The sequence below is a fragment of the Lepisma saccharinum genome, chromosome 4 (assembly GCF_977018435.1).
Source record: "Lepisma saccharinum chromosome 4, izLepSacc3.1, whole genome shotgun sequence".
Lineage (NCBI taxonomy): Eukaryota > Metazoa > Arthropoda > Insecta > Zygentoma > Lepismatidae > Lepisma > Lepisma saccharinum.
The window spans coordinates 9,597,959-9,613,001 of NC_139232.1; the positions used below are offsets into that span (position 1 = coordinate 9,597,959).

General features: G+C 38.9%; 1 protein-coding gene across 2 annotated transcripts in view; it reads right to left on the reverse strand.

Annotated features, from left to right (window-relative positions):
• The window catches only part of LOC145987091 (UDP-glucosyltransferase 2-like), a 154,428-nt gene that overhangs the window by 8,692 nt on the left and 130,693 nt on the right, over window positions 1-15,043 (reverse strand). Inside the window, exon 3 of one of the 2 annotated variants that reach the window (XM_083121562.1) lies at window positions 11,932-12,157. The exons of the other annotated variant lie outside the window; for it this stretch is intronic. Within the exon in view, the coding sequence (XP_082977688.1) occupies window positions 11,932-12,157 (226 nt within the window). The remainder of the gene's footprint in view (window positions 1-11,931; window positions 12,158-15,043) is intronic. 2 annotated transcript variants of the gene reach the window in all.

Below are 15,043 nucleotides of genomic sequence, written 5' to 3' on the forward strand. Positions count from 1 at the left end.
CTCGCCATAGTAAATCGAAGGGCTCATACTTTTCTGTTTAGAAACGCTCCAATTACCCTTCTACTCTAAAGCACGTAGAGGCTCTCGTGTAGTTTAGCACGTAATAAAAAAAAAAAAAATGCAAAATACCCCGACAACGTTTCAGCTACTAGGACCTCATTACCATGAGCCTAATCCTAGTAAGCCACATACACACCTGTTCTTCGTATCGCATATGCTAGTAAGTCAGATGACATCATGGGAGAATCACATTTCCCCCAAAGAGGCCACCACAACAAACGTCGCATATGCTAGAAGAAACAGGATCAGGATATTTTATGCTAAATTTACGGCTGCCTGTATGCAGTTATAGGCAAATCATTAAAAGAGCGCTCTAATATACAATGATTTCTCCTACCATGTACCCTAACATACAATTTAACATACCGTGTAAAATTTCGATTCGTCTATATATACCCAACAAAACTCAGAAACTGTCATACGCGAGAGCTAATATTTTGCAACAACTATAATTACCCAACACTAGCAACAAGAACAAAAAAAATATATCAATTACTTGTATAATATTAACTCGCGTACTGTCGACGTGGCCTTAGGCCACGTCTTGTACGCTCGCATGCGTGACCTTCGGCCACGTTGTGATCACAATCATGTTTTAGATGGTGTTGTATTGGATGATGGGGAACATGTGTACAAGTTCGCTAATTTGAAAAGTTTAGAAAGTAACTTTATGTGTGTATGGGCTCTAATAAGGTACAAATATTCAAACTATTATTGTCTATTTTCTTAATAATGACCTGATTAAGTAATAACCGTTTCAAGATAAGTAGTTGGATGTTTTGCATAAACGAATTGAATAGCGACTAAATTGAAAATGCAATATTTACGTATTTTGTTATTTTCACATTTTTGAACGTAATTGGATAATAACTGTTTTCCGTCATTCCCCTCAAATTCCTACCTTGCCTCTGTAATAAAATTCTGATGCTCGTATTTTGAAATTCGAAAAGTCTAGCATAATTCCCTTACAGTAGTTTCCGGGGTGAAAATAAACTTTCTTTAAGTTCCCTAGCAACGTCCGTTTCCATGGACAACAACAGGCACGGCAAGCTCTAAGGAATTGCATGTCATTATACCTCCTAAATATTTAGTTAAAACAAGCACGATGTAGATATTTACGCATTTAGTATAACAATATATACGTAATTGTATCTGGGCTGAAACTCCTTATCATGTAGATGTCACCCTTGTTTCAGGCACCTTTTCAAAACCATGAGTTCATTCATGTGTGCTATTGATCTGTGAGAAATATAATGTATCTCGACAATTAAGAATTGAAGGAAACAATGTGTGCAAAAGAAATGCCCGTGGCAACGGTTGCTAAGGACGTCAAAAAAGGGCATTTTCACCCTTAAGGAAGGGCCGATTGAGCGATTTTTGAATTTTCTCGCCCTTTTGGGACGATTTCATGGGGGGTCGTAATCGGGCATTTTTCGCCTCCGGGGCTTCCTTCATGGAGAACATTTATGTCAGTGAGTGAGTGAGTGGTGGGATTGGGGCTTTATATATATTGGACTCGCGCACTTTCAACGTGGCCTGTGGCCACGTCTCGTGCGCTCGCCGACGTGGTTCGCTTATTTGGAAAGTTTTGATCGTAAATTTATGTGTGTATGCGCTGTAATATGTACAAATAATCAAAATATTATTGGTTTCTTTCTTAATAATAAGCTGGGTAAGTAATAACAGTTTCAGGATAGTTAGTTAGATGTTTTATGTAAACGAATTCAATAGCGACACTAAATTGGAAAAGTAACATTTTACTTCTGTAGTCAGTTTTACATTTTTAAACATAATTGAAATAAAGAAATGTTTTCCTTCATTCTTCGCAAATTTCTATCTCTCCTCTGCAATGAATTCTGATGCTCACATTTTAAAATTCTAAAACTCTAATACTGTGCACAAAGTGGACTTAAAACACCAAATCAATCAATCAATCGAAAACTCTAGCATAATTCCCTTTCAGTAGCATTCGGGGTGAAATTAAACTTTCTTTAAGTTCCCTAGCAACGTCAGTTTCCATGGTGAACAACAAGCACGGCAAGCTCTAAGGAATTGCATGTCATTATACCCCCTAAACATTTAGTTGAAACAAGGACGATGCAGATATTTACGCATTGAGTATAACAATATATACGTAATTGTATCTGGGCTGAAACTCCTTATTATGTACGTAGATGTCACCCTTGTTTCAGGCACCTTTTCAAAACCAGGAGTTGATTCATCTGTGTGTTACTTATCTGTGAGAAATATAATGTAGCTGGACAATTAAGAATTGAAGGAAACAATGTGTGCAAAAGAAATGCCCGTGGCAACGGTTGCTAAGGACGTGAGAAAAGGGCATTTTCACCCTTAAGGAAGGGCCGATTGAGAGATTTTTGAATTTTCTCGGCCTTTTGGGACGATTTCATGGGGGGTCGTAATCGGGCGTTTTTCGCCTCCGGGGCTTCCTTCATGGAGAACATTTATGTCAGTGAGTGGTGGGATTGGGGCTATATATATATTGGACTCGCGTACTGTCGACGTGGCCTTTGGCCACGTCTTGTACGCTCGCATGCGTGACCTTCAGCCACGTTGTGATCGCAATCATGTTTTAGATGGGGTTCCTCAATGATCTTAATGACTTTGAAAATGTCTGCATGTTGTATTGGATGATGGGGAACATGTGTACAAGTTCGCTAATTTGAAAAGTTTAGAAAGTAACTTTATGTGTGTATGGGCTCTAATAAGGTACAAATATTCAAACTATTATTGACTATTTTCTTAATAATGAACTGAGTAAGTAATAACCGTTTCAAGATAAGTAGTTGGATGTTTTGCATAAACGAATTGAATAGCGACTAAATTGAAAATGCAATATTTACGTATTTTGTTATTTCACATTTTTGAACGTAATTGGATAATAACTGTTTTCCGTCATTCCCCTCAAATTCCTTCCTTGCCTCAGTAAAAAAATTCTGATCATAGTATTTTGAAATTCGAAAAGTCTAGCATAATTCCCTTACAGTAGTTTTCGGGGTGAAAATAAACTTTCTTTAAGTTCCCTAGCAACGTCCGTTTCCATGTACAACAACAGGCACGGCAAGCTCTAAGGAATTGCATGTCATTACACCCCCTTCACATTTAGTTAAAACAAGCACGATGTAGATATTTACGCATTGAGTATAACAATATATACGTAATTGTATCTGGGCTGAAACTTCTTATTATGTAGATGTCACCCTTGTTTCAGGCACCTTTTCAAAGTCATGAGTTCATTCATCTGTGTGCTATTGATCTGTGAGAAATATAATGTAGCTAGACAATTAAGAATTGAAGGAAACAATGTGTGCTGCAAAAAATGCCCGTGGCAACGGTTGCTATGGACGTGAAAAAAGGGCATTTTCACCCTTAAGGAAGGACTGATTGAGCGATTTTTGAATTTTCTCGGTCATTTGGGACGATTTCATGGGGGGTCGTAATCGGGTGTTTTTCGCCTCCGGGGCTTCCTTCATGGAGAACATTTATGTCAGTGAGTGGTGGGATTGGGGCTATATATATATTGGACTCGCCCACTTTCGACGTGGCCTGTGGCCACGTCTCGTGCGCTCGCCGACGTGGTTCGCTTATTTGGAAAGTTTTGAACGTAAATTAATGTGTGTATGCGCTGTAATATGTACAAATAATCAAAATATTATTGGTTTCTTTCTTAATAATAAGCTGGGTAAGTAATAACAGTTCCAGGATAGTTAGTTAGATGTTTTATGTAAACGAATTCAATAGGACACTAAATTGGAAAAGTAACATTTTACTTCTGTAGTCAGTTTTACATTTTTAAACATAATTGAAATAAAGAAATGTTTTCCTTCATTCTTCGCAAATTTCTATCTCTCTTCTGCAATGAATTCTGATGCTCACATTTTAAAATTCGAAAACTCTAATACTGTGCACAAAGTGGACTTAAAACACCAAATCAATCAATCAATCAATCGAAAACTCTAGCATAATTCCCTTACAGTAGCATTCGGGGTGAAAATAAACTTTCTTTAAGTTCCCTAGCAACGTCCGTTTCCATGGTGAACAACAAGCACGGCAAGCTCTAAGGAATTGCATGTCATTATACCCCCTAAACATTTAGTTGAAACAAGCACGATGCAGATATTTACGCATTGAGTATAACAATATATACGTAATTGTATCTGGGCTGAAACTCCTTATTATGTAGATGTCACCCTTGTTTCAGGCACCTTTTCAAAACCAGGAGTTGATTCATCTGTGTGTTACTTATCTGTGAGAAATATAATGTATCTCGACAATTAAGAATTGAAGGAAACAATGTGTGCAAAAGAAATGCCCGTGGCAACGGTTGCTAAGGACGTGAAAAAAGGGCATTTTCACCCTTAAGGAAGGGCCGATTGAGCGATTTTTGAATTTTCTTGGACTTTTGGGACGATTTCATGGGGGGTCGTAATCGGGCGTTTTTCGCCTCCGGGGCTTCCTTCATGGAGAACATTTATGTCAGTGAGTGAGTCAGAGGTGGGATTGGGGCTTTATATATATTGGATTAGTAACTTTAGATCATATTAATTATTAGTTTTCAGTTATAATTAATTTTAAAAAACAATTAATAACATGTTAGGTGATGATAACCAAATGCAAAAAGCATTGCAATTTTTTTTTTACACACAAACAAAGCACCACTTGGTTCACAAAACCTCTAACAGATGGAAGATAGTTACATGGTTCTATCACCGAGATCAGATGTTTACTCATTGATGACTCCGTCGTTGTCGTCTATCAAAAACCTAAGTACCTTGGAAACAGTGAGAGTTATCGAAAAATCTCCCCTTGTCGAGTTTTTTTTTTTGGTGACGTAGAGTACGCGTAGAGAGGTTGGGTTTAGTGCGTCGGTCGAGTCTCGGTGTCCTCTGTCCTCTCATAACAAAATTGGCGTAGGTTGTCATGGAACCCAAAAAAAATATTCCGAAAATTTTGCAAGTCCTGTGTTAAAAAATCTTAAATTTGCAAATATCTCGAAAATGCTAAGAGTTATCGAAAAAATATATCGAAAAACACCCCCATACTGGTAGCGAAGCTACCCCCCCCTGTCGATTTTGGAGGTGGAGAATACGTGTACCAAGTTTTGGTGGTCCTGGGGCTAAGGGGTAAGAAGTTAGCCCACCTCCCAAAACTTTGATCACTCGTAACTTTCGAACAAATTGTCGTAGAGAGGTCGGGTTTAGTGCGTTGGTCGAGTCTCGGTGTCCTCTGTCCACCCATACCAAATTAAACATAGGTCGTCATGGAACCAAAATTTGACCCCCATCTGTCGAAAATTTTCCAAGTCCACAGTGTTAAAAAAATCTTAAATTGCAAATATCTTGAATTTTTGACAAACAGGGTCATAGAACCCTCCAATTCATGACTTGGGAAAAATATGTTTGCTGATTCATCATGTACACCTATACGTGAGAAAAAGTATGAATAGAACCTATGCTCGGAAATCCAAAATGGCGACCGGAAGTGGGGTTATCTTGGAAACGGTAAGACTTGGGAAAAATCTGTTTGGGGATTCATCATGTACACCTATACGTGAGTAAAATATGAATAGAACCTATGCTCGGAAATCGAAAATGGCGACCGGAAGTGGGGTTATCTTGGAAACGGTAAGACTTAGGAAAAATCTGTTTGTGGATTCATCATGTACACCTATACGTGAGAAAAAGTATGAATAGAACCTATGCTCGGAAATTGAAAATGGCGACCGGAAGTGGGGTTATCTTGGAAACGGTAAGACTTAGGAAAAATCTGTTTGCTGATTTATTACGTACACCTATACGTGAGAAAAAGTATGAATGGAACCTATGTTCGGAAATCCTCACAGAGCGGACCTTTACCTTCAATTCGACGTGGTGAAGAAAGAAAGCGGAGAAGCCTTTCCGCCCAATGCCAATTTGAAACTCGTGGACAACTTCGTGCCTCACCTGTTCTCGCAAGTGGAGGTGAGGAAACACAACACCGTCATCGACAGAATCGATTATCCAGGCATCACGTCGACGGCAGTGGGAACGTTGAAATTATCCAAAACGGACGCGGCGTACTACCAGGCGGGAGGATTCGAAGCGGGGACCAAAATATCGACGAGAAGTCTTCACACGGTGCTCTTTCCCATGCGTCTGCTGCCGGGATTCTTCTCGGACTACAAGGAGATCATGTGGAAGGGAGGACTGAGGATCACGTTTCGAAGAGCAGCCAACGACAACGACGCACTGATGCGATACACCAACTTGAACGCCGACGGCACGCCGATAGCCAACACTTTACCCGAAGCAGCCAAGTGCGTCATCCGGAGCATGGAATTGAGAATTCCGATCGTGGAATACGAAACGAACTACGCCCTCAAGTACAAAGCCGAGATCTTGAAAAGTCCGCAGGTGCCGATTCACTTTCACGGTTACCAGTGCGTGCAGAAGATGGCGTCGGGAAGTCACATGGAATTCGACGTGACGACGCAGTTCAACAACATACAGTTCGACATGCCAGATTTCGTCGTGGTGCTCTTTCAGACCGGGCGCGATAAGAATCAGGAGAAAGATTCCAGCAAATTCGACGACTGCAAGATCAAGAACGTTTATCTCAAGAATGGAAGGAACGAAGTGTTCCCGCGCGAGAATTACAACCTCGACATGACAAAAGACGATTATCTCAAACTTTACGAAGCTTACACGGCTTACAAACGCGTGACCGAGGGAAGCGTGGACGTGTACTACGCGCCCAGCGAATTCAAAGCACGCAGGCCGATGTTCGTCATCAATGCCACAAAAAGAAAGCAGGTGGTGGTCAACGATCGCACCAACATCAAGATCGTGTGCGAGTTCCACGACGCGCTGCCTGCCGATACTCTATGCAGCGTCATCCTCATTGCAGAGAAGTCCTTCGTCCACGACGTGAAGAACGAGAGGGTCACGGAGCAGTTTTAAAAAATAATTCGTAAAAAAAAAATAATTGCCACATACTAAAAAAAAATCAACAAGGTTATATAAAATACAATGTAAGTTAGTTCGGTGCGCAAATTAAAAAAAAAATAATAACTCGTGAAACTCTATACAAAAGGCGCACATTGGCTTTGATAGCCATGACCATTTTAGAAATGGTTTGTTGGGCACCACGCACCACCCCCCCATCTCTCTCTGGCGGGATATATATTTTATTCTCTTTTTTGATGGGGCCTTAACAAAAATAATTTTGATTATCACACACACACACACACACACCGCAGAAGATCACACATGAGTTTTTTTTAAAAAAAAAAAACATCGTAGCAGATTACGCTGAGAGCACACAAGGTCGTAGTAGATTACACTGAGGGACCTTACAGTAGGAGGAGACAGCAGACTTATAGGAAAAAATGTCGTAAGTCATTTCAAAAGTGTGTAGGTCAAAGGACGAGTTAGCATAATAGAGCAGGAGGTAAAAAATAGCTTAAAAAAGTGATGCCAGAGCTTTTTTTTTTCTGTCCACTTTTCTTTAGGGGGTTGCTAACACTGAACCTCACTTAAGGGGCGCAGAACTCTCTCTAAAGTCCACTACACACATCGTTCCCGAGAGAGGTTTACAAAGGTCACGATATATAAACACGCTGTGAAACAAACATCATCAGCGCAATAAATGAGAGAAAATGAGGTTTTTTTTTTTTTGAGATTTTGGTGATCCCCAAATGAGTAAAGTGAGTTTTTGATGTTTTGGTGCTGTTTTCTACGCTGGGAAACATCGTCAGCGCAATAAATGAGGCGCGGAACGTGGAGAGAAAGTGAGTTTTTAAGGGTTTTTTTTTCCTCACTTAATGTTCCAGAACCCGGACACCTGCACTACTTGTAGAGGCTCTCGTGTAGTTTAGCACGTAATAAAAAAGGATAGGTTAAGTTATATCACGTAAGATCGTGGCATTCGTACCAAGGATGAGAGGGAAAAAATTTAGATGCGGTGAAAATTGCACTGAAAAGTCGTCAAACGCTATAAAATCAACAAAAAAATCGTCAAAATATGCTACCACTGAGGTTAAATCCATAAAAAAAGGGCTCGTACCAAGGATTGCGTTGAAACGCTAAGTATACACTACTTATATATATATATATATATATATATATATATATATATATATATATATATATATATATATATATATAAAATACAGTAATTACTTTGTTGACACTGCAGTTTTTTTGGCAGTGTGTAGCTATCTTGGGGTCGTATGTTCGAATTAGCTGACCTCAAAATATACGAAGAGTGAACGATTAATGGAAATGGGGATGCACATACATTTCTATTACTTTAGTAAGCGTTCAGTCGTAAATCCTGTGGACACAGTGTGATTTTCGTGCAAGGAAGGGTTCCTGGGACATCAACTAGGTTGACGTTTACTTATAACGTTACGAGGGTATGGATTTCTCTCAACAAGTGCAACAAATGTTTATGGTCATGAAAATTATTTATACAATTTGTTTGAGTAACGTCATTTTCTACCTTTTGAAATTAATGGTGACTGGAGGTGAAAAGCCACACGTGGCAGATTGTAACGTGCTTTGAAGACAGAGGTCTTAAGTTCGAACCATGATTAAGGCATGTTTGTCCCATCACATTCATGTTATCAATTGGTCATTCATTAACAAAGAGGCAAAAAGGCAACGTAATATATCCTAAATAGAAAAAAATACAGAAAAGGGACAAGGAAATGCACATATCGTGCCGAGCCGAGGTTGTGTATTGCAAGACGGAAATGTGTAACTATTATCGCAAGAGCACGTTCAATTATATTAGGGCAGAACCATATATCACACAATACAGGTGAAATTGTTGTAGGTTGACGTGAATTGTTAATCTGCCTACACTCTTAAAATACTCTAATATTAGGTTTTTTGTTCCACTTATTATTACAATTTTGAGGGTCTTCATAACAGAGTGCTTTGCATACTGCTCTATGAAACCGGAGACCCTATGTTCTATTGATTGATTTGCTTTATTTTACTTCGGCTAATTTGCAAATATGAGGGAAGCCTCCCCGATGGAGCAGTGGTAACATCGTCACCTTGTGATCAAGGGTTCCCGGATTCGATACCCGGTGGAGGCACATAGTGGTTCGGATCCCACTTCAAACTGTAGATCCAGTCCCGATTAGCCCTACTGTGCATAAAGTGTACTTCAAACACAAACTCAATCAAATATGGGGATGAGTGACGACATGATGAAATTCATGAATGGAGACTCACAAATCCATGCCCAGGCCAGGATTCGAAGGCGTCGTAGCGCGATGTGATAACCACTCTGCCACTGGGGCCGGCATCTATTTTCGAAGGTTTGGTAATATTTAAGAGCTTATTGTGTTCGTTCATTTTTTCTGGTCACTCCAACATTCGTCCTTATCGTTGAAAGTATACAAGAGGGATATAATATGGTAGTAAAAATAGCACGTCACGTGCCGAAAGAAACTACCTTCTTTGCTCGTTTTCTTTTTATATTTGTTTTAGAGCTAATGACAAAAGAGAGAAAAGAAACGAAAAAATGAACAACCTATTTTCATTCATGAAGGAAATAAATCGCCAGCTCAGATCCTGATTTCTTGAGAGCTCAAAATGGACAACAAATATTTCTTCTGAGGCCGAATGACCACAGAAAGAAACGCTGTGCTTATTCCTTGATGACTCATGGTTAACATTGCTCTCCTGTGTGGTGTTCACGACTGACAGGTGTACAGCTCTTCCTTATCTTGCATAGAGTTTCGGCATTGACGATGCAGTGTTTCCAATTCAATATCAGTTTTTGTTTGTTTTGTTTGTAAAAGGTGAGGTCTCAGTGAGGCCTTACTAAAGTTTTACACTGTACATACATGGAAATTTTCAGCTCCTCAGCGTTGTGTGATTTGTTTTTGTAAATATTTTCTTTGAGGTAACCTTAGAACCAATAGTCCCAATCTGGCAGGTCATGGATGTGTGGCGGATTCACAAGTTTTGAAATAATTTTCAACGACATGTGCCCTATACTCGCGGGTCCATATTGTACAATGCTACTACAGGTCTCTCCACGAAAACAGCCCAGTGAAGGTCGGAGCTTCCCCTTTCCTCCTCCACAACCCTGCTCCTCCAGAGTTGTCACACTTCTACTGAGCTGCTCAGCCAACACTTCGCGCGATGTACGTACGTGCGGTTGATTTCGTCGGATGAAATTGTTGCTTATTGGCAACACTCTAGGTGTGTGGCGTGGCATGACTGGACTGTTTTCTTGGCGAGAGCTCTAACATTGCATCATTTATACTCTGTTCCAGGAATCTCTGGTGCGAGCGAACGAAAGCAAGTGTCTGCGCACATACTGTAGTCACTCGAGAGGAACGACATCGTGTGGAGGTCGCAAGAGACTGCAGTTACCAGCCTTTCCAACAGCATGTACTGCTTCGCTCCGCCCACTCGGTTTCTGCCCATCTTCACCGTTATATGGGACCTTGCTATAGAAATTTCGGGCATAATAGTATAAGCTTCCTACAGACATTGGCGGAGCTTATTCGCCCTTCTTCGTGATGAGTATTGGCCATTCCAAATCCATACGTTTCCTCTGCTCTAGTATCTAACTTTATAAAGTTAGATACAAATCATTAGGGACATTGAATTTTCGCGATGCGCGAAATGTGACAAAAAGATGCAATTCTGAACATTCTGCACGTAACTACACCCCCAATGATAAAATATGCATGAGTTTTATTCGCGAAGTAATGCGAAATGTGTGCTTTTCCACGAAATGAACGCTTTTTCGCGAAATAACCGTGAAATATCATCAAATTACGTAGAAAACACGCAAAAACCTGCAATCGAGGTTGTGCTCGCAAACTGTCGATTTGTAGCGATACGTTTGCCTAAAGCTTCCTACCACTTGCAGCTGAAGAACGTTTTCTCTTCGATCACATCAGGAAGACGCTGCAAATTGGGATTTCCCATGCACATAATCTCAGTTCGAAAACTTTGCTCCCAGGCAAGCTGCATTCCTTTCTTCCCTCGAATGTCTACTCAACTTCCAGTTTCATTGAACTTGCTAGCTGTAGCAGCGATAAGATTAGTCTGTTCCCGCACATCAAGGGAAACAATGGTGTCATTTGTGTTCAGTCATGAATGAATTTTGTTTATTATCATGGGATTTTCAACATGTGTTTGTGTATGTGCAGTAGTGATTATTTTATTTGTTGGACAGCAAGGATATCCTTTAAATACATACAATGAATAAATCACTTGAGATATGCAATTTAGAAATGAAGTGATTTTGTGTTGATGTTTTCTTTTTGGTTGGACAGCTAAGTACTTGTGCATGTGTACAGTATATAAAAATGAAGTAGTTTATCAATTTATAGCTCTTTTGTATGTTGTTTCCTCTCATAATGAAAAAGTGTGTGCCATTTTTTTTTTCACCGCTGGTATATACCGCTCATGTAACATTTTATTTACCGCTCTCCTTAGTTTTTATTTACCATAAATTTGTCTCCCTACAAATCATGTTTAGATTTTGAATTGGAACTTTGTAGACGATTCACATATTTGCAGACAGTGATATGTCAAAATAAAATTTTGGTTTTCTGCCCAACTAAATCAGAATCACTTCCATCGAATTAGACAAATTATTTAATCTGCATTAAAGCAACTCTGTAATCTATGCATTAGTGTGTGGCAGAAGAGTTGTAGACATGCGCGATTCTTTAAAGATTCTCCATAATCAGTTGCTACCCTAAGTGCCGAGGTCACCGCACGCTTCTGTGTATAGCAATAGAACATAGGTTCTATTCCTGACACAATATATTACACTTTCATTAAAAAATTTCAACTCTTGTTTAAACCGTTAAAATAACAAGTCGTCTCTTACCCAGCAGATCTTGTTGCGGTGCCCACTTCACAGTCTTCACATTTGGAGCGAAATGGCACTCAAAAGAACTGGATTTCTTCCATATAACTCTCTGGGGGAGCCTGGAGAGGGCTGTGCAGAACATCTTCTCCAAATCTTGGAGCAAATCATTATCTGGAAGCATTGTTCTGAAGGACACGTAAACAAAACCATTGTCACCGGATCCATCAACAAATCTTTCCAAATCCTAGAATTGACAGAATAGACTTACATTAGAATAGTGGTTCCCAAAGTGTGCACCGCGGCGCCCTGGGGTTGTTCCAAAAATGTACTTATTTAGTACTTTTCTTTTACAAATAAAATCTTTCTGAATTTGGAATGTGTGTATATTTTTTAACTTAAGGCAAGCAACCTAACCACATTAACTGAGCGTTGCAAGTGTTAGATAGGCCTAGATTCTGACTTGGGCGGCGCGAAAAAATTTTGAAACACTAAGGGCGCCGTGAACGAAAAAATTTCGAAACCCTTACGTTAGAAGATTTCCTTCTGAAATTTTATCTTATCTACTCGCTTTTAAACTCGTAATTTTCTGAGCTATTGGTCAACGATAGGGTTGCTGTCCCTACGTCCCGTATTTTCCTGGATGGTATCATTCGTCCTGGTGTCCCAAAAAGTTTGTTCGTGACGCGGTAATGTCCAGAAATTGCTTGGTAAAGCAGAAATCATTCATACCAGGCCGGTACCCAGGACGGGGCCAAGGTGGCCATGCCCCCCACCTCGAACCATGAAATATTTTGATGCAAACCTACAAAAAAAAATCATGGATAATTTTTAAGATTTTGCAAGAATTTAGATTTTCTTCTTGTATAAATGAATGGGTTGTCTCCAGAGAGATGGAAACTCCAGAAGTCTGCAGTCTACTAGATTTAGTAATTTTAGTTTTATAACCATTTATGCGAAGCTACTAAATGTTCCTATTTGGTCGGGACAGTTCACCATATTTACTCCCTGTATTACTTTTTTCGAACTGCAGTCTTGATGAGAAAAATTTTCTCTTTTTTATGGTCAATTTCACATTAAGACATGTTCTTCATAATAAGGATAAATCCATAGCGTTGGTGGTCACATTCAGGGTACGAATTCCCATTGCGAAAGAGGGATCTCTGACCTTCGCACCAATGATCTTGTTCTATTAAAAAATTTCACCCATTAAAATTTTCCGAGGGTAAGATATTGTGTTATAACTAGACCTCGCATTTTAGAAACCTACAGATATGTAAGACATAATAAGTTATGTCAACGTTTGATTAAAAAACGCAACTGATGAAGTTTTATAGTGCCTAAAAAACCCATTTCGCATGTTAGAACCTATTTTAGGTTTTTGCGCCTAAATCAAGCTTTTTTGTAGGTTTTTATATATTTTTAAAAGTTTTACAGAATTTTTATGTCACACAGAGGCATTTGCTTTGATTGGTCACGAAAAAGTTCAATGACGAACGTGTTTGAAACGTACTCTCTGTAGATTTCCCTTCCTCCAAGTCCATGGTGATTTTTCAAAGTTCTAAACAAAGCAAAATGTCTGGTCCCACTGTTACCTGTACAATCCAAAGTGGTCTGATCTGTGTGGTCTTGATCACTTTCGCGTCACTTCGATGCTTTGTGGCATTCACGCCTTCCAAACTAACATATCAGCATTGAAGTTTGCACCACTGACTACGCTTTTGTTAAAGATTATTTTCAGCATATAAGATGATCCTCACAGACAAAATTGCGGAGTTTAACTGTGGATAACATGGAAAAAGATTGTTGCCTAACTATACGGCGAAGAGAGGATTTTATTAGCAAATTTCAAATGGTAAGTTCTGCCATTGCCATAGGGTTAGGCAACACACACAACGTTATGCAAGAAAGTGCGTATTTCAGGATATAAGTGACTATACCTAATCAGCATTTTTCAGGAATTTTGAACTATTTTAAGTTTTTTTCAACCTATTTCAGGTTTTTTCGGGGCTAACTTAATATTTTTAGGACCTATTTTAGGATTTTTAGAACCTATTTTAAGGTTTTTCGAACCTATTTTAGGATTTTTAGAGCCTAGTTTAGGAACCTAAAGGCACACTTTGTAGTACCTAAAAATCCGAAGTCTAGTTATAACAACAAAGATAAGCAATTAGTTTGGACTTCAAACATACTTTACTAAGGATAACACCATAAACACATACCAAGAAGGAATAACAAAGAATTATGTCTGCCTGTGTGAATGTTATATACATCTTTTGTTCTCTCTCTCTTTCTTTAGGGCTGCTAACAGCATGGGGTAAAATCGTATTTCTACAGTCATAGATCGTAACGTTATATAAATGTATTTGAAGTTGAAGTTTTGTTGTGGACTAACGTCAAAACAAAATAAACCAACAGTGGATTTTTATATTTAAAATTATAATAATCTATAGAACTGTGTTTTGTAGTTGAGATTTTTAATTACAATATTTATACACTAAAGACTCTATTAGTAAATAATCAAAGCACAGGTACCTAACATCAACGGTTTATAAACGTTTCCGGAATATGTTGAGCGGTCAGCTTCCAGTATAGATTTATTGAGATACAATAACATTTCACAATAACTCTTTGTACCGTACACATTTTTTTTGTAACTAAGGGAGCCTACTACACTTGGCATGAAACTACCTACCCTTCTTTTATTTATTTCTAATTTTTTTTGTTACTATTCTTTGTTACTATATATTTTTAATTTCATCGCTCTAGGTGTTTACTTCCTCGACGTGCTTAATAAATTCACTGAACACTAGACACACTAATCAATGAACACACTGAAGCACTAAACACATGAAGGGGTTTAGGGGGAGTAAAAATCTTGATGGTGACTAAAATCCAGTTGTATGTCTTCTATCTCCCTTTAGTTCCGCCGATTCTGTCTCTCTTCCATAGAGATATGTAAATATTCTAACATGTATCCTGTATTAACCTTTAGTACTTTCACAGCTCCCGATAGAACTTTTCTTTTCAAACGAACACGACTTTGCCTCTTAACAGTTAGCAATAAATTGGATTCCTTTCCAATAAAACTTCTAATCGCAACGTAGTAATGACTACGGCTCGGAAAGTTAAC